Below are 21,424 nucleotides of genomic sequence, written 5' to 3'. Positions count from 1 at the left end.
CGTTTATCACGCCATGTATGTAATAAGAGCCACTTAAATCGGTAAATTCATGCTGAAGTTTGATTGCAGAAATTCCGACTTCGTAATCGTGAAACACGTCCTGGTAGCTTCCTGCCTCAATATCCGGACGCCGCAAGAATATCGAAGTAGTATTGTGTTTAGTTCTAATTAAAAGTAGGCGTGTGTCATTTAAATACGGGCGAGCGGACACAGGTGCTTTGTCATTACAGTTGTGCGAAGAACATGTTCCAGGTCGGGCATTTAATCAAATGGACGCTTCCATAACGATTTTCCTAATCGCTATATTATGAAAATGAAAAACAAAACTAAAGCGGGAATATTGGAATATTTATTTCCGTATTTCAATAAAGTTATAAATAGAAATGCAATAATTATTAACATGATTACAATGGGGTTTCTCTGTGGAAGATTTCTGGCACGTTATCAGCCTTCACTACTACAGACACTTACTCATGTGAAAATCAGGCCTCCAGCGAATGAAGTTTTCACCAGGATTAACACTTATCAAATATCAACATTTAACTTAATGTGCCAAATAAGACAATCACATTCACAAACTAAACCAAGTACAGATATCAGATGAAATCAATTAAACTGGGTTGCCAAAGTTTACATGAGACATGCACAAGGTACATGTAAAATACAGATTACATGTATATTCTTAACATTATAAGCAATGGAATAATTATATCCAACATGTAAAAGGTTATATATATATAATCCGATCAGATCTAACAATCCAAGGACCCCTGCAAAGGGAATATTTAGTGATATCTCTGGAATATCACTACATTGATTATATGTGTTACAAATCAGGACAATGTCATGAAGATTACATACAATAAAACATTCATCAACAAACAGAAAAGTCACAGCAAACATTGTTATACAACATGCATTTAACAGAGAAATATCACAGGGCTAGTTTTTAGGACAGTAAAGTGAACTGACTTTATAATGCAGTCTAATTACATTAGTGTACACACATGGGTATCTTATCAGTTAGGTCAGCTAATAATAAAAGCATACACACAATTATTTTGAAATTTCCAAGACATTCACATATTAAGTGCACACAAACATTCTGTCAAAAGCAAAGTGTAGTAATCGTAATATATCTTGAATATTCATTTTGTACTTATTCATAAAACAATTGTCTGAAATAACCCCATCTATAACAGAGCTCAATATGTTTCACATACATAAGCCTTAACTGTTGTAACGAAGGGTACCTGGAGAAGCATTTAACCACTGCTGTGAACTATTATTATCTGGAAGCACTATACACAAGATATTCTCTTGGACAACAATATTGCACGAAGGATAAGTTCATATTATATTTAATGTAGGAATTAACATGGCTTCACATCTTTAACAACATTTGGCTTTAAGTACTGCGAAAAATTATTGTCCTCCTGAGAGGACTTTGATCACATTGAAGACATGGCCATTGTCTTCTCTCTTATCTGGATTCAGTGTGATCTCCTGTACACAGTAGCAAGCTTTAACTGTATAAAGTCCCACTGTTGTCACAGGTTAGTTCACTCCCTGACTTCCTTGTATTTCCCCCAGCCGTGGAAACACTTGAAGAAGTTTTTGTGTTCCTTGTACTTCATGGCCAGCAGCAGTTTACGGGGTCGCTCTGGCTGCTTGGCTCGTAAATGTTGGATATATACCTAGAAAACAACACAAATCAATCAATTAAAAAGAAATTACAGGATTTTAGACAAGCCTTAAGATGTTCTTATTTGATTTAAAACTTAAAAAAACTCTATTGTTTTATGTTAATAGGATAATTCCGTACACACACGCACACACACACACACAAATAACCAGCTTATAAAACCAAATTTTACACTTATTACAAAAATACATTGTGAAAAGATTTCCTTTTCTCAGTAACTTTCATTCGAGGTTAGAAAAAACATGTTTGGCTCCTACCTGTGCACTTTTAAATGCAAGTTTGATCTCAACGTCAGAAGTTTTCTTGCCCACCCAGAGGTAGACTTGCTGACCATTGTCCAGAATCATGACATCATCATCAGCTAGGTCATCCTGACAACACAGTAAGAAGAATGATTATCATTTATAGCAGTTTGTTAGGGTGTTTCTAGTACAATTGTATACCGACAGGATGAAATAATATCATTTTAATTGAAAGTGTTCAGTATATACAATATCATATACACAACAGTGAGAGCTTTAAGACTTGTATCACCATTCAGAGAGAACATTACAAATGTTGAATAAAAGTTGAGCTGTTTACTCCAACCCCAATTGAAGGATCATTGTATTATGTTCTTCTCAAGCATGTATCAATTACGGTAACTTTTGTACAATATTGTAGAAGAAAAAACAATAAGGATATGAACAATGTGTACCTGACAAAAGTCGGCACATTTCTCTGATACAGCGAAGTAGCCTTTCTCATTTGAACACCTGAACAGACGGGCAAAGTTCATGAAGTCGGCCTCCTGTAAACAAAATTTATTTCTTTTAAAACCCATTGTATTGCATTTAAACTGTGAACTGAAAGCAAACAGCATTCAAAAAGAAGAACATACCCTACAACATTATAATTCTTCTTTTTTAATGTTGCCATTTTATGATTGAAGAACTTAGAAAGGTATTCTTTCTCCAAACAATAACTACACTTTTTAATATCACAGTAACTTATGAAGGAAACCTAGAAGGCCCTTACATGGTCATAAGGTTTCCGTCCACCTATGCCAACCCAGAAGAAGTTCTCCGGCTCCTCCCCTTCATTGATCATCTGGACAGTGTAGTTGTCCTGTAATATACATGTAAATGTATTTTTACTTTATTATGTGGGCATTTGTTTCTGCATGAGAAAAACTGCAGCTACATAAGGTAACAGTGTCTGACATGATTTGTTATCTAAGGTATTTTGATGTACAATGAATCAATGTATATACATGTGTATTCAAACATATTATATATTAAAACAATCAAATATACACTATACATTGTAAAAACACATGTGTTTATTACTGAGATATTGAGAACAAAGATTGATACTTTTTCGAGATGCAAAGTTTAAATCAAACAGACCTGTCTCTGATCTAACACTTTTGTATACACATGTAACAGTAAGCTTACCTTATACATCATGTAGGCTATTTGCTCAGACAGAGTGGCGTCCTCGTGGTCCGCCTTGCTACCACACCACACATACACCACACCATTCAGGTCCTCCGTATCAAACGGAACCATCAAGATGTAACTGCCATAAATATTACAGATAAAAACCACATCAACCAGAAACTTGTCTAGGTCAGAAAGAAACCATTACATTTATAGTTGTGAAAATTTCATCTGAAAGGTACCTGCTACTCACAGAAATCAATCCTTTGGACAACTAGAGCAATCACAGGATGTGGAACGGGCCTGACTGATAGCAAATTTGACATCTTCTAGGAAGTTATTTGAAGGTACAAAAGTATGTTGAAAGTCAACTAGAGTGACTATGCATTTGTCATGCAATACATTGGGTTGCTCACTGATCATGTTTGTTTTCTGTCTGTTTATTTTTTTAATTGATTTACATTCAACTTTTTAATGTACAATAAATTATCTTGTGATCTGTAATAGTGCTGGTGTATTGTTTTTATTCAAAAGGAGACAATTTGGTGACAATTGGTCACAGTGTAATAGTTCCTGTTTTACACTATTCTATTACTTCCAAAACTTCAGATAAACTGACAGGGTGATTCATATATGGCACCTGCATAAACTGACAGGGTGATTCATATATGGCACCTGCATAAACTGACGGGGTGATTCATATATGGCACCTGCATAAACTGACAGGGTGATTCATATATGGCACCTGCACATTTTTGCAGAGCCCTTATTAGTTATATAAGTTAATTTTCACAATTTCCAACTAGAGGTAATACCCCAATTTGCAGCCAAGACAAAGGAATGGTTTAATGATGATAAGTTGTGGAATTAAAGTGTGAAATGTGAAGCAAATAGTCCATGCAGCCTATGCTGACCAATATTCCTATGAGGTTTCATGAGTGAAGGTGCCATACCTTTCATGCTACATTCCACACAATATTTTAAGTCCATTTTCTACTTTTACGAGACTGCGTTAACAGTAAAATAAATAACAGGTGTTTAACACATGCCGTCAAACATTCCTTAATTTTTCATGTCTGTAGGTTCAGCCCTGTAAGACCTAAATGTGACAAGATGTTTCAGACATTTTTTTTACAGTCACGGGCCATTACACTTGTTAGCCTGAGTGTAATGTGACAGTAAATGCAGGCCCATGCCGACCAATAAAACTATGAAGTTTCTTAATTGTATGCATAATACTTTTAATGTACATGATGCTACACAGGATTATTCACACCATTTTTTACAGAAGCATGCGCCACGCCTAATTCTTGTTAGCTGAGTGAAATGTGACAGAAATGGCAGGTCAACAACAGCCCATTCTGACCAACCCACCTACAAAGTTTCATGTGTGTTGTTGCAATACATTTGAAGCTTCCTATGACACAATATTTTGAGAAGGGACACATTAGGATTACAGCTCCTATATATCCCCCAGATATATATAACTACGGATAAAAAGAAAGTAATTGTAGCCTTTCCCTTATCATTTAATATTACATAAATACTTTTTCGTAATACTCACCAAAAACATGAGTTGAGAAATGATCCATGTGGACGTATCTGAAAAATGTATGGGATTTGAAACTTCCTTAAATGAATAAGTTTTTTTTTTTAAACTAGACTCATTCAATTGTACTATGGAATAACTTTTTAAATGTTTAGTTAATTAATCAGCAAACATCCTTTTCATACATGGTAAGTCTTTTTCTTTTTTTATCAGCAAAGTTTTATATTAGTAACAAAATGAAATTACTATAATTTGCAGAGAAAATCAAAGAAACCTTTGTTTTAAAATTACACTATTCTACAAATTACAATCTTTGCCAACTTTCAACACCAATTATTACACTTAAATTATAGTTCCACGTTGAGAAGAAAATCCACTATCTCCCCTACTCTTCACCCACCTGTATACATCGAGTAGAGATGATCCCACCATTGGCACGGAGCTCAAAGAACTCAACCTGTGGTTTCTTGGGCTCCTTGGTTCGTTTGCCCCTACGGATGACAAACTTGCGCTTGAAGTGGGACATGAACTTGAGGTTCTCCTGCTGTTGGTGGGTCCGCACCACCTCCAGGTTGTCTCCAAACAGGGCCTCAAACTTCTTCTGTAGGCTGAAATGAAATAAAGTGATGGTGTAGTGATGGATCAGGGTAGTTATGGAAGACTTTAAGACTTAAGTTAATACATATAGGCACAAAAAGTATATCCTTGGAAGAAAACTAAAGAAAGAGTATCTATGAAAACACATTATGCTCAATTTAAGGTATTACCAACGACACATTCAACGTTTTAAAACTATACATGATTAGGTAAGATACAGTGGTTATTAAGGCAGATAACATGAGTTATTACAATGTTAACAGGGGAGAAAATTTACCTGAAGGTGAACCTGAAAAATCCCATGTTTCCTGCGTCTCGTCCCTGCCAGAAGTAGACGACACACTTGATCTGCTCCTCTGGGGGTTCTCCTTCATCTTCGTCCTCATCCTCCGGCACCTCTTCTGGTATCCAGTAGCGACACATGAACACGTAGCAGTCCTCGCTGTGGAATATACCTGCAAAGAAAGAGTAGCTTTGAAGATAATTCCTTGGAACCTATTCATAAAAAGTTGCCACTCATCTTTGTATTCGTGTAGGATCTGTTAATGTGTAACCTTGACATGTGAGCTATGGACATAGGTTTAATGATTGTGTGACATGTCTTTCATATGTGGTGGCTATTCCTAAGTCTTTCCTATCAGTCAAGATAAATGCTTATTTGAATGGATTACATAAGATTTGATCATCACTTTTGACATTTTGTCTAAATACCCCATTAAACCAGTATCTAATTTACAATTGCCCCATAACAGACAGTAAGCATATTCTGAAATATCTTTTTTGTTTGCACAAAAACCCTTACCAATCTCGTTTTCAGGAAGCCGTACAAACTTTTTGTCCTCGAGGACGAAGGCCTCCATGCCATCAAGGTCCTCATTCCACTCCTCTATCAACTGCTCCTGTAACAAAAGGAGAAAGTAGTCATCATACATACAAAACTTTTCTAGTATTTGACACTCTGGTACTAATATCAGCATCTGAGTGGATTTTTAATATATTTCTTTTTAGTTCCACTCATATGCTTATATTACACTGAAGACAATTATGTCGAACATTTGATAAACAAATGTGTACTTTTGCATTGGATCTGTAGGGACTTAATGTATTTAATTTTTAATTATAATTTACTGTGTTTTGTCAGAAAATAAGCACTTACTGCCTCCTCCTTAGGCATAGCTGGCTGTCTGGCCATGAACAGGGCAGACAGGTCCGTCTTCATCTTGTCCCTCTCCATTATCACCTAGGAAACAACACATTCAATATAATTGTTGATTAAGCTTTAAGATTTAATTCATACTAATATAACAATATGCTCACAGACAGGCTGTTGACTTCTTACAACTACCTGAAATGGCTCTTAAAATTGTGTTGTGGAAATCTAACTGATAACATTTCATCATTAAGGGCCTATCTCTAGCTAGTCACTTGTCAGATGCTGCTTGTATGAGATGGTCTAACTTATCCATTGGATTTACTGATTATTCAACCTTGTGCTATTATCTCTTGAACAATATAACCCCTTCATTGGTTAAATGCATGGATGAACAACTAGTGTCGTGTTGATTGTGACTATTACAGAAAATAAAACATAACTGGATCATAAAACAAGTTTAAAGTGTAAACAACATGTGAACATGATTTAACAAGTCACCAGAACATGAATTACTCCACTGAACAACTTGTTGAGGTTGTTTCATGGAGGTATATGCATTAATGCATAGTAGTATGTTACCAATAGCTTTAATAATATAGTGTATTTCAGGTCAAAAGTAAATAATGCTGTGGTTTCTGTCACAAGCTGATTAAAAACAGGCCAAGGAGTATACATACACATTCTGAAATTTATGTTTCGAAGAAAGTAACACCATACAAGTTCACTATATCATCGTGTACAAATTACACTGACACATATTCGCAAAACTTAAGTACAAATGAACATTTTAAAATATAAAAAAAAAAGTAATTAGGATCTGGACTTGAAAACAGGGTCTGTCGGGTAATTGAAAGCACAACATAATCTTTATTTTGCCTAATATATAATCATATCATTTGTCAATTGATTAATTCAATGGCAACTGCTAAATTATAACATCTCACAAACCTTCATATCGGCCCCTCTCCTGGTGATAGACTCAGCAGTCCTGGTGTAGTCCACTGGTAACACATCGTCCCAGCCCAGGAACTTGGTCTTGAATATCTGTGGCTCAGTCCCCTCCAGACATCTTGTAACCGTGCAGTAGCCGGGTCGGTCTAGCATAGCATTGAGCTCCTGGGACAGTTTGAGGGCTGCCGCCCTGATCAGTCGTGTGGATTTTTTGCCGATCCAGACGAACACGTCAGACTTGCAGTCCATGATGTACACCTGCTTGGTGTCGAGGATGCTCTTTTTCAGCTTCCCATGTGGGATCTCCTCTACAGATAATGGATATAAGGTGTTATACAGTTGTAAGCATTGGATGAAGAAATATAAATGCTTACAGGCAAAATGATGCATACTTTTGTATAAAAGAAGTGCCAAAAAGTCAAAGATTGTCTGTTACTTTACAAATTGAAAGGGAAATAACTCAACAGTAATTAAAGCCTGAGTTATGACCATTGCTATACACGCGAGTATTGTCTTTGGTAGCATGTGTTTTAAATGTAATTTATATATCCAAAATGTTTTTTGGGTTTTGGCCGAGGTTAAAGTTTGTGCACAACGACAAAACCAAGACTATGACAATACCTTAACTTTTTTTACTGCCAACAACAGAAGATCTAATAACCTTAAATCTTATGATTTTTAAACACTGACATGCAATTTTATGTTGACATGGATGATGTTATAAATTTAAAATGTAACATGTTGACTTACCCTGGGGCAGTTCTAGGTATCCCATGCCCAGCCCAACCTTGTAAAGCCTCGCCTCCGGGTTCTCATAGTCATTAGGAACCCACTCCTGCAACATGCAATATATGTAAGAATTCACCAAAACATTGTAGAACCTATCCTGCTATTGATCATAATGATTAATTGTACAAGTTTGAACAGATTGATGGTTTAAGGGACCCAATGCTTACCACCCTTCATATACACATAGGCCTTTAAACTGAACCTTTTCTGCCAGGAACATTTGGTGTTTCTTTTCATAAGCCTATAATTCTATTCACCTTTAATGGTTTGACATCCTCTGCTTTCATAACATTGAGAGCCCTCCAGAAGGCAGACACTTCACTACCCTGGGGGAGGACCTCTATCTCAGCCTTGCCCTTGCGTTCATTCTTATTGATCTTCTCTGCTATCAGCCTACAAAAACCATAGTCTATGGTAGCTACATTCTGGCAACAAATTGTGATTTATTTCAGAACCTAGTTTGGAAAGTTTATCTTGATTTATTGATATATATGTTAGCTACAACACAAGTACATGAATGTTTTATTGAGCACTACCTAAATCAACAATAAAAGAAGACACTTTAATAATTTGTCAAATTTTTCCTAAATCTTATAATACAGTTTTGAATAAAAAGGATTTTGTTTATGAATTAATTAAGATTAAATAGAAGTAAGGTTCATTTATATAAAACATGACTTCAGTTGCATCAGCAAACAATTCTTATGCTCATAAATCATCATTGTATAAGGTCGCCACATCCTGCAATAGGTGCAGACAGGCTAGAAATGACGAATATTTGGCATTTTGACTTGAAAATATTTTAAGTTGAAAGGACTCTTCATTGTCATTAAGATTTAACGTAGTGTATTTTACCAGATTTTCCAATTTAACATCATGGAGGTTGACTGATATTTCTTTGCCTCAAAAAACAATACTGAAAGCTGTTGTAAATTTTCAGCCCATTCTCTGACCTGGATTTGGTTTTGGTGACGCCCTTGGACTTTTTGCCGACCCAGATAAATATGGCCATTCCTGTGTCCACCAAATAGACAAACCTCGGATCTAGAGATGTCATTTTGGCCGGCATCTGGTGATAGGGAACCCATACAAGTGTACATTATAAATCACATCATGAACGTTTGAATATAAATCATTGTTTAATCCAATTAACGGTATGGCATAAGTTTGGATAATATATTTATATACAAATAAATTTTATGATAAAAATATGGTGTTGCAAGTTATGATCAGTACTGTTTGCTGATTTGAGAATATTTGTGCTCAGTCTTAAACATACTGACCTCAAGTTATAAATCAGTGACCTACCCTTTCCATATACACAGACTGCACACCAATGGCTCTGTACACTCTTGTTTCATACGACTGAAAATTTCAATAAAAGCAAACAATTATCTAACAGCATTGTTTGTTCCTCTGGGAATATAGAATGACCTTTGTTCATCCCTCTACTGTTCTAGAATTACTCGTCATGTTCAAAAATTTATTTTATCACATTCATCAGTAAAAATAAATCCTTTGCACAAAAGGTGTATAAAGAAAGCATTGGTGCTATGAATTCTACATATTTATGCTGTACATACTTGAAATAAGACTTTTCACATATTATAGGGACCAATTTGAGAACCATCCTTATACAACTAAACCAAGACCAACCAAACAATGCCAAGATTTACCAGGTATCATTTTCTTTCAAAATTGAGAATCTCACTATTTATTTCTATATATGACTCTAAAGGCTGAAGACTGATCTAATGTTGACATAGTAATTTATGCTGGAATTTTACCAGTTCTTCAACAGTGAAGAAACCGCTGGCTGTGCGGCCACCCCCGATGTAGGAGACAGGGTTGTCAAACAGGTCAAGGAAATCATCTGATTCATCATTCATCTCCTCACGTATTGATCGGCACTCAGCACCAAGCAGGTTACGCAGGTTAACAGCATGGATTGCCGCACAAGCCTTCTTGTCCAGCTGAATAAATAATGTTCACATATGAACAGACAAATATTTATTCTGGCCTTTCATGGTACTTGTTAGAACTGTATGTTGCCTGTAGGGAGCACCTATCACTGTCAAACCAACTTTAATATTAATTCTAATGTCAAAGGAGCAAAACTGTGTTGGAAATTTAGAACATGTTATTCCAAAAAAAGAGAAAATCCAAGTGCATTTCATTTATTGCAAAAGGGGCATTATTTAGATGTTGGTGAGGCAATTAATTTCACGATCAAACTTGACCTGGACATCACGCACACAAACATTTTGACTTAGTTTCAATATGATAAGATCATTAATAAGTTATTGTCTGCACATCATATAAACCTACATTTTTAGGCACAGATCTGGTGATCTGCCAGATATAAACCTGCTACATTTTAATGTAAAGAGGCATAACCCAAATTTGAGCTTGATAGTGATATAATGTCCATAAAAACTGTCGGTCAAGTGAAGTAATATTACATGAATATTGCTTCAATTATTGTCACCAATAGGAGTAGCTGACACAGCCACCACTGCATTCCGTAGCCTGTTTGTAGAGGCCATTTTTTTTTTATTTACATCACCATGACTTTTTTGATCAACATGCATGTTATTTTAAATTGCAATTATACCCACAAGGAAATCAATGATCTGAAAATGATTATTGGTATGTCAAATATATGAAGCCATTGGTATCTTACAGTGGTTTGCTCGCCAATCCAGTAGTAGATCTTCCAGTTGAGACTGTTGGTTTCATCAATGAATGTCTTCAAGATGATGTAGCAGTCAGCTTCATAGAACTTCCCAATCAAAACTGTCATGAAAAAGTTTATAAAATTAAGTTTCACCTTACATCAAGATCAACAACTAAAACAGCAACACATTTCTACAAGAAAAGAATACACCATAGTGAGTTTCTATTTGATTCCAAAACCTATATAATGTCTATTTATTCCCTCAAAAGAGCTTCTCCCCCCCCCCAAAAAAAAATAAATAATCAAAAACACTAATTTCAAGAAATTAATGCATTTTTAAGGATATATGTTTGTTCAGTTTCACTTTAATTATGGCTGACTCTGTACTTGCACTGATAACAAATATTTCCTATTTGTAAAAAAAATGTAATATTTCGTGTTTGTTTCTGATAGGGGAAATGATGCTGAAATTCCACCTCATAATGTCCCAGTGATGGTAAAAAATATGCAACTTTCTAAACTTACCATCTTCCACTTGGTTTGGAAGGAAGTTTTCAATCTCCCAGCATGTGATACCTGAAACAAGAGAAATTTCCAATTGTACTATCATTGTCAAATAAAGCTATGTCCTAGCTAGTTAAGTTTACTGCTATACACATACTTCTGATCAATCTACAATGTATCAAGAGTGACATACAAGTTAATTTTGTCAGCATGTCAATATAATCACTGAAAGCCTTAGAAATAATTGAACCAATCAGCTTACCTGGTATTTGACCAACTTCCTCTCCAAATATTTCACTGTAGTCTAGATGAGGTCTATTCAGGTTTTCATTCCACTTTTTTGGCCTGAAATAATACATGGACAAGTTCACAAATTGTCAAAGGAGTGGGCCAAATAATCCTTATTATTTTTACAAGTAGTTCAATGCAAATGTTTATGAAATTAAGCCTTACCTCAGACAATGGATGTTGTTATTTCAAACTTAAAATTGTATAACAATTACATTTGTTTTTAACAACATATAGGCAAGAGCATATTGTCACTATTAACATACATGGGGGTATATATTAAGTTGAATATTTTTATGGTTAAGGCCAAGGTCAGTTCTTGTATGATAAAGTCAAGTTAACATGGCTGGAAATAATATCAATGCTTTTAAAAAAATATCTTTTTATTTTTAAAAAAACAATACAATTAATACTGTTGTTAGAGGGTGATAGGGCTTTCTTGAAATTCTTCACAAAAGAGCTAAAATGAAAAGGTATGAAGTTAAACTATTGTCTGCCTACTTATGAGCCATCTTCTCCTCCTCCTCCTTCTGAGTGACCGCAGCCTTGTCCCTGTCCTTAGCTACGTCCCTCATCCCCTGCAGCACCTTCTCACTCTCGTCCTGTTTGCCACGGCGACGACGCAGACGCAACTTACGTGCTACCGGATCCTTTGCAGCTGAATTAAAGAAATAGATATTGAGTGATGTTTGCTATGTACATGTACGCATTTAGAAACCAAAATTAACATCTGACAATGCATTCCTAGGCTCACACAATTAATGATTCCTTTTACAAACTTAAGAACATGTAGATCTATTTGTTTAGATCTTACTAACATTAACAGGCAATTTTTATTCACGCATTAATAATTGACAATTGGAAAAAAATAAAACACAGTCTGGGCTGTCGGCTTTAACTGTCTATATAGTGCATGTCCCTTATACGACTTACGTTGTGGTGATGTTTGCGCAGCAGCAGTGGGTGCCCCGGCCAGTCGGAGCTGGTTGTTAAGGGAGAAGTCGATGTTATAGTACCCCTTGTCCTTTGTCAGCTCAGCAGGCTTGGGGGGCATCACAAGGTCAGGATTGTCACGAACATCCAAGGTCTACAAGGGAAAAACGATCTTTACTGCTAACTACTTGCATTAGCAAATAAAAAAGCTTAGTATTCTTGTGAAATGACTTGTATGTTAAAATGGCAATGTGACAGTTATTTCTCAGTAAATAAAGGGGCATAACTTAAGGAAAAGGTTTAAGGTGAATTTTCAAATCACTGATATTGCTGAGTTCTTGAATACAATCTACATAAATGACACTGCCAAGTTTTAATATATAAAATGAGGCAATTCTTGTACAAGAATAAAGTGACTTTACAAGAATAAAAAGGAAAACAAAGAGTGTATCCTTACTAGGGAATGAACCCAGTACCTCCCTCGTCAAATACCTCAAGCATGTTGCTAAAGAAAAGCTGTTTGAAGTTTCTTATATATACAATACACAGACATGATATGGGCTTGATTTCTGCATTTTCATAAGCTTTCCTAAAATAGTTGTGTGACAATGACAAGAGCACAGTGACTGACCTCGAGTTCAGGTAGTAGATGGAGGATGTCAGGTAGGGTGATCAGCCGGTTACTGTTCAACAATAGCTTCTTTAACTTCCCACACCTACAAACAGAAAGCTACATATGTAATAAAATTTCTTTCCTAATGACATATATGTGAAATAGGAAAGGTAAAAAAGATGTCAAATAAGAATATATGAAACAAACAAAATGAGACCAGAACAGTTACATGTATGCATCCTCCATTAGGTCTTTAAAAAGCAAAGAACATAATAATTTTAAAAAAAATCAATAAATAAGCTTAAACATACACTCAGGGACTTTTACATTTTTATTAGCCTGTTGAAGTTAGCAGACAGCTTGATAACAGCACATGCATATGTATACCTGCACAGGCCTTCAGGGATCATCTCAATGTTGTTGTTGGCTGCACTGAACACCTCAAGGTTGTGTAGCTTGCCGATACTGGAAGGGATGCCCTCAAAATCCAGCTGATTTGAGTTCAAATACAGCTTCTTCAATGACTGCATTTTGTGTAAGGAGTTCTACAAATAAAAGAAATCAATTACATAAAAGAGCCATTGGTTTAGCAGTACAATATATTTTCATTAGAAAATGAAAAACAAATGGAACCAAAATTTTAGAAAGAGAAAACTTACAGGAAGGGTCTGTATTTTGTTTCTGGAGAGATTCAATGTCTGCAGATTGACCCAGGTGTCTGAAAAATGTCAAAAGTCAGTAAGAAAAAGAAACACAGAAGATATGGGACAGAAACATTTTTGTGACATCTGTTCTGTTGAAGTTTCAATTGTCCAAGATAAACATAATTTTTCATAAAATTTAAATCAATGTTCAGAATACTGTATGAAGTCAAATAAAAACATACCTATGAGAAGTGATAGTTCAGTGATCTGGTTATCAGCGAGGTTGAGATGCGTCAGACAGCTGAGTTTGTACAGGGGCTCTGGTATCCTAGGCAGGTCATTCCTTGACAGATCCACATCTGAAACATAAACACAGCAAATATTAATATATTTTTTAATAGACCGTGAAATTTTGGGATATTCCACAGGATTTCAAAGTCAGCATAAAAATAAGATGAATCTATATAATTATATAATAACATTAGTGTTCATCTCTACCTAGAAGGTTTGTGAGGGAGTCAAGCCCTGAGGGGAAGTTTGCAATTGTCCTCTGTGTGTTACGCATGTGTAACATTTGTAGTGCCGTCATGGCGGGGACCTGCCGGAGCTGGGCGTGTACTAGTGGGTTGTTGTTAAGGATTAATGTCTGTAGACTCGTTAACCGTCGCATCTGGGGTGGCAGTGTCTCTATTCAAGGAAGAAAAGGTGAGTTTTCTTTTAAAATGTATCATAATGAATTTTAGTGTCATAAAAGACGAGCTGAACTTAACACAAATTTAAAGCATCACTACGGAGATTTACCTGAATAGATACTACCCAAACCAGTGTTGTTCATTTATTCATCATGCCAGTTCTGTGTTCAACATAATTTAAGTTTACTAATGTAGACTAGTACATCTGCACTGAACATTGTCAACAACCCTGCCTGATCTTGACATTTCCTACCTTTAATTATTTTTTTAAGAAATAAGAATGTTTATGAACATACCTAATCCATTATTGCTCAAATCTAGGTAGGTAAGGTCGAGCAGATTGATGAACATTTGATTTGGCAACATTTCTATGCTGAAAGAGAAATTTTACATAATGTTTACATCTCTCTTCTGTAGATTAAGGCTGCTCATCAAATAAAATGATCAACTCACAACACACAACCATGCTTGTTATTGCTAAGATTAAGCATTTCAACATAAACCTGTAATACTTGTAATTGCTAAGATTAAGCACTATAACATAAACAATTATTTGTTCTTGCTAAGATTAGGCAAAAAAAATAAATAAAACCTTACTTGATATTGCTAAAATTAAGCAATACAACATAAAATCTTACTTGTTATTGCTAAGATTAAGCACTATGACCCCTTTTGCATTTTCTAACTCAGGAGGCACTTCATTCAGTTCATTGTGGCTGAAGTCCTGAAGTAGGAGAAAAACAATGCATCAGAAAACACGAGTGTATGTTATACATGACTGTATACACTTTGATAATGTTACTGTTTTATCCAATAAAATAGCTTAATAAATGAAAAAGCTGAGATACAACTGAAAGAAAATTCCAGTTATAGCTTGTACGGTCACAGAAACATAGACAGTTCCTTACCACCACAGAAAGATCTTGCAGTTGGAAGACTTTGTTAGGAATACCCTTGTCTGTGAGTTTGTTGTGTCTACAGTTGATGGTGCGCAACGATGTAAGCTTCTCTACGTCTCTACCTAGAGAGCTGATGTTGTTCTTTATAAGAGACAGGTGTTCCTGTAGATACAAAGACATTAAGTGTACAAATAAACATGAAGTGGCGGGCAGCTCCTTGCTACATACTACTGATGCTCAGTATAGTATTGCAGTATGCAAATTCCTCCATAAATACCAATGCATTTATATGCAAGTAGTTGATCTATAGTCTATTTATCAGACTCAAAATATCTTTATCCATAATTCTCAAACTATTTTTCAATAGGGATTAACATTCATCAGCCTATTATGAACCCAATTGAAAAAATATATTTAAAATTAATTGAAATCAAGCCTTATTGACTGTTTTTTTACCAGTTTTGTCAGATTTCCCATTTCTTTTGGCATTTCTGTGAGCCCAGTCCTGTTCAACTTGAGCCATCTCAGTCCTGTCATATCAGCAATATGCTTAGGAAATTTAGACTCCTGAAAAAAATGTTTTTATATAAATAAATAAATATATACATACATGTTCATACTAAATCCCCTTGCAAAGATGAGGGAAAATCACCCAAGTGTTTTATGCGTCCTGGGGATGACACTACAATATTTTTACAATCTTTATACTCAATACAGTGCTTTTCAAAGCTAGTTTAAATACAATTTTATCTCAGCGCAAAAAATTAAATGTGTATAGATTAAATTGGTCTGGCGAAAAAATTAAACATTTGAAGCAATCAAATAAATAAATACACAAAAAACAAATATGTAAGGGACGAATATTAATTTGGTACGTTCAGGATTGGGTACGAATGTTACATTCAGTCTGGCTGTTATTTAATTGTCTTTGGTAAATTAATGTTTAATATGCTGATGTTTTAGAATAAAATGACAATAAAAATCACTGCCCTTTCTTAAAAAGTCACTTATAAAACATAGAACATTGATAAAATAACTCCGAAATTCGGTCTGACAAAATGGCGGTTTCGGCGAATTTTGACAAGATCGTGGACATGATATGTAAACACTACATAAAGCATCAACATATTTTTGTGGGTTACAAAGAAATTTTCATCATCAATATTTTACAAATAAACTTTCAAAACATTTACTGAATAAGTGATGTATTTGATTGTGTTAGCGCAACTTTTCTTGGGTTTATAAATTGGCAGTGACCGTCTGCTTCAAATCAACACTGTTTAAAATGGCGAGTCTCGTCTGTACAATACAATAAACAATTATTTAAAAATATTTAATTGTGCTTGACAACATTTTTCACCATCCCCTCATATTTTCAATTGCATTTTACGAACTTTCATCATTGAATAAAAGAGTTCTCAATGTATATTCTGATTGGCTGGTATTCAATAGCTCCGCCTCCTGCCGATGTTCCCTATTTGGCTTTTCCTAATTATCGGATTAAAAGATGACCGGTTAAAAAAAAACACAGGTCGTCTACTCACTACACAAATACACAATTAGCTGTCATATGACTTGGACAAGGCACATGGGAAGATGAAAGGGCAGTAAGGCATATTTTAAGGATTTGGCAATGGGGCAGCATGGTGACACCTAGCGGGAACACTATTATCATAAATATTACGTGATTTGTCTCAATTATGACAGCGGCTGCCGATCTTAAATAATGATTTCAATAGTAAAATAAGGGATAATTGGCGCTAATAGAGCATTCGTAAAAAGGGCACTACTCAAAAAAGGGGCAGGGCGGTAAGAAAAGGGGCACGGGCGCTGTGCCATTGAAAAACGGGCTAGCTGGAGCACTGATATATAACCGACAGTGATCTAAACTGGATTGAATTTGTTCAATATATATCCGACAGTGATCTAAACTGGATTGAATTTGTCATAGGAGGCGCTATTTTCATATAAATATAGTCTGGGTCACGAATACTGTTTTATACATGCGCATAACCTGTCAGATTTGTTCCAGATTTACAGATATCGGGATACTTGATAAACAATCAAATCGTGTGTTATATGATATGAACATTTTTTTTGGCATGATATACATAAATGTGTTTAATAGGTAAAAATATTTTGGTAGAAATTTAAATTTATAACAGGATAATTCAAAAATTGTGGCCAGGAGGATTCTCTGTGCAAGGACTGTTCGCTACTTTTTGCTGGGATGGTGGGAATTTCGAGTCTGCCATAGTAAAAAATCGTCAAAAGACTCGTTGACAGCCATTTAGGTAGTCCAAATAATTGTACGTTGACGGATTTTTTTTAGATTTTTGATATGGCAAATCCTTCACGTACAAATTGTTTAGTATCAAAAGTGGGTAGTTGTTCCGATCAGGATTCCGGGTTAAAGCATATAGCTTCTATAAAATATCATAAAAACAAGAAATATTACCAGATAATGTTATTTTATATTAGTTCCGTACACAAAAAAATAAATATCCAACTTATAATTATGAGTTTGACGGCTTTTTTTCATTTCATTCTGTCAAAACATAACGATATATACATGAAGGGCACCTGCAAGGCTTTAGGGCACAGTTTTAAATCGCTCGGAACATTTCGGCCATGGCCGAGTTGTTACGATTGTATAACGAGGTCTATCTCGAAGCTTTGTCGGAGGAGGCCGAGCTATTACGATTGTATTGAGTTGTTCCCCTTCGCATAATTGTTGTCTGTGTCAGTCAACTTTCGTTTTATTGGAAAGGTAAACAACTTGTTTTAATGCACTTAATGCTTGTTTAGTGCAAAATAACATTTCACTTACATGGTAAAATATGAATATAACTCTTTATGATCAATTTCAACCATAAAATACTTCACTTAAAACAATTTCAAAATTTTTAAAACACCCCCGTTTTATGCACATTCCCGTTTAGACGTTAGGGATTGGAAGAATCCCGTATAACACGTCTATTATTTTAGACTACCATTTAGGTAGACTCGGGTTCAGTTGAGACCGACGTAATAAAACATATCCAAAGTACTATTAAATAAATATATGACTAAAATCAACTAGAGTTAATGTTCAATGAATAACTGTAAAAGATCTTGGATGGGATAAGATTGTTCCAAAGATTATTTCCGGATTTTTTTGGATGATATTTTTACATATTCTCCCATCAAGTGACTGAAACTGAAAGAAAGGTTGGTACAAAATCGCACGATAAGTTATATGTTAGATCAATTGAGTGAACAATAGCATGGTAATTAACCTGAAAGTCATTTTTTGTCAAATCTATTCCTCTGACAAATGGGAGAACTCCGGTGGCGGCCATTTTGCAGATAAAAACAGAAGTATCCCAAATTGCTTAATGAACGCTAAGAAAATATAAAAAAAAGAAATAACGAAGGTTCAATTTTGTTTTACCGGCTAAACACTACCATTGTATTATCGTTTTTCGAGTCGGGGTCTTTGGCCATCATCAAGAAAAATCGTATGACCGAGATAGAGGTAGTAGTGAACAGTATCTATAAAAATAAGACAGAAAAACACAAAGAACTATTTTCTACCTGTATATCTATATATATGGAAGACTTTAAACGTGTTTTTGCAGAATTAGTTCAGTTAATTACTTAATTTAGTCTTTATCTACAAAGGACATGCCTTTAAATTATAGCATTTTAACTCGCAACATCACTGATCCAAATACATATGTTTTCGTGAGTAAGATTTTATTTCTCACTATAAAATTTTTAGGAGTTGCGTAATTTTCTTTTCGCTTAATATGCTCATATTTCAGTTTACTTGGTTCATGGATATTGGATATTTATATATGATTGATAAGCTTTTATTAATTATGTGAGATATCTTTGAAAGGAACTTTATGCAAATAATAACCTTTTACATCACCATTTTGGAATCGAGTACATATTACAATATGTTTTATATTTCAAAATACGTTGTGCAAAATGAATAAAAACAATCGGTAAATTATAAAACTTGAAAATAATGAAGTTGATTTAATAAATTAGTTCATAAACGTATGACCCTCAACCCCAAAACTGATACTAGATTTCATTATTACTGCCCATGACATAAATCCATTTCGTCGTCAACTCAAATAACACGGAGCGCTGCAACGACCTATTTCTTTGGGTCTGCTTGGTATGGGATTAAAATTGAAGTGAATGCTGTAATTCTAAGACTAAAATGGGTGCCGTGTTATACTATAAATATATCCGAGTTATTAATAAAGTTCGATAAGGTAAAACAACAACAACAACAACAACAACAATGGTTACGTACGTTAGGGTTACATCTTATAAACTACAACTAGCTACTCTTAATTAGTACATGACTCGAACATGATGAAAACACAATGAAATCATTAACGTTTAAAGACAATATGTTATGTTTTCTGTTTCTAAAAAATGAAAAGATTGAAATATCAGAAAACCTCACTTGGATATACAATAATATGTAATAGGTTAGTCCTCTTTTTTATATATACTAATACTCTATTACACAGTGATAATTGTTGTCCCCAGAATCCGGAATGCCGCTTAATACGGAATGCCATTTGATAGAAGTATTGAATCAAATGTCCCAACATTGCTTGATTTTCATATATTGTATTAATACAATGGATCCACTGGTCGTTGTTACAAAAGAATGTCCGTAATGGTGAGTTTGAAGGTGACTTGTATTAAAAGATGCGTTAAGAGTGTTTTTAAATAATAAAGACAAAAGACAAAATCGATAATGATATTTGCTCTACCTTGCTAGTATTCACTTGAAGCAAGAATTAGTATCATTACATAATAATGGCCTGTATCAAGCAATAGAAAAACTATGCCTTACACATAATATAAAGGACGGTCGACCGAAGCGAGGGAGAAAACTTGGGAATGGGATCGAGTGTGTTCATATCAAAACCTAACATATATAATATTTTGCATTTTAAAGGTTGTTACACATTTCAAGCTCATCCAGTCGTTTCTAAGAAATGCACAGACCTCCATACCCAACATCATTACATAAATTATATCTCGACCGGCTGAATGGCCGAGAAATAGACTGAGCAATATCAGATATAGGCCGCGTAAAATACCTACGCTTTATATATAGCTTTACGCTGTGCACAACTATGTACATTTTTATTCAAAATCAAGTATGTTTTTGAGTTACATACACTCTTATTATTAATAGTCAAAGCTTTAATTCACTTTTACTTTAAAATACTACTGAAAAGTTTGTTTTAAGTTCGGCAAGTATTTAACTAAACAAATTGAGATAAAGCTTTTAACCTAAGAATCATGCACTATAGAAAGATTGATCATGGCTTAAACCTTAGCATTACAGCACAAAACCACTGACTTAAACATTCTGCAAGTGCCAGGGTGCATACATAGGAAAATTGGTAAGGACTTCTTACCATGTTAATATACATGACTAGCGGAGGTTTGTAGATTTAATGTTGGGTGTCTAAGCATGTAACATGCAAGCTCGATCTTCCCATGGGCAAAGATAATATAGGTTTATTTTGTGGTACGGGGTGTTCGGAGGCTGTATACTCCAATAAAAATGTGCATCTATTCAATAAAAATGTTTCCACATTGACAATTTAATTGTGAATAAAAGTCAAGATATTACTAAAAGTTGTGTTTGCTTGTTTTTATATGGAATCCGAATCCAGTTTGCTTTTTAAGTGGAGTTCGACGTACTTGTTCCATCGGCGTCCTAAATACCTCGGACCAGAGAATACCGACCACATTGCCAGGGAATTTTGCGAACGAAAGATGGCATGTGTAAAGGGATAAATCTTCACATAAATCTGGTAACAAGATACAAGAATATTTATTTAAAGTCGGGTGTATGCTCACGAAAAATATTAGGTCAACGAGCTATTTTTCGACGAAATGGTTGTTTGTAACCGACGGTAAGTTCATTTGATATGAAAAGGTAAAATGAAATATATGAACAGTAATCATATCGTATTGAAT

The 21,424-nt window shown here is 34.8% G+C and overlaps 1 protein-coding gene across 2 annotated transcripts; it reads right to left on the bottom strand.

Annotated features, from left to right (window-relative positions):
• Positions 1–334: 334 nt before the first annotated feature.
• On the bottom strand, positions 335–18,768 carry LOC128244922 (protein flightless-1 homolog). 2 transcript variants are annotated; one of them, XM_052963073.1, is made up of 31 exons: positions 18,694–18,768; positions 15,872–15,982; positions 15,425–15,577; positions 15,155–15,240; positions 14,813–14,889; positions 14,323–14,511; positions 14,067–14,183; positions 13,840–13,898; positions 13,568–13,725; positions 13,199–13,283; positions 12,568–12,721; positions 12,136–12,292; positions 11,609–11,691; positions 11,368–11,418; positions 10,849–10,961; positions 9,953–10,138; positions 9,474–9,530; positions 9,119–9,234; positions 8,423–8,558; positions 8,127–8,211; positions 7,374–7,684; positions 6,429–6,512; positions 6,075–6,171; positions 5,550–5,727; positions 5,076–5,283; positions 4,691–4,728; positions 3,142–3,265; positions 2,723–2,812; positions 2,403–2,495; positions 1,963–2,076; positions 335–1,697 (listed from the first exon to the last, which is right to left on the bottom strand). In XM_052963073.1, the coding sequence occupies exons 1-31, from the start codon at positions 18,754–18,756 to the stop codon at positions 1,563–1,565; spliced, it is 3,708 nt and encodes a 1,235-aa protein (XP_052819033.1). In that variant the 5' UTR covers positions 18,757–18,768; the 3' UTR covers positions 335–1,562. The 2 variants fall into 2 exon arrangements, with proteins under 2 accessions (XP_052819033.1, XP_052819042.1); XM_052963082.1 differs by lacking the exons at positions 15,155–15,240; positions 15,425–15,577; positions 15,872–15,982; positions 18,694–18,768 and adding an exon at positions 14,985–15,000.
• Positions 18,769–21,424: the final 2,656 nt, after the last annotated feature.

This window comes from Mya arenaria, chromosome 2 (genome assembly GCF_026914265.1).
Source record: "Mya arenaria isolate MELC-2E11 chromosome 2, ASM2691426v1".
Classification (NCBI taxonomy): domain Eukaryota; kingdom Metazoa; phylum Mollusca; class Bivalvia; order Myida; family Myidae; genus Mya; species Mya arenaria.
The sequence above is the reverse complement of the archived record's forward strand: the minus strand, read 5'-3'. Positions and strand labels throughout refer to the sequence as shown.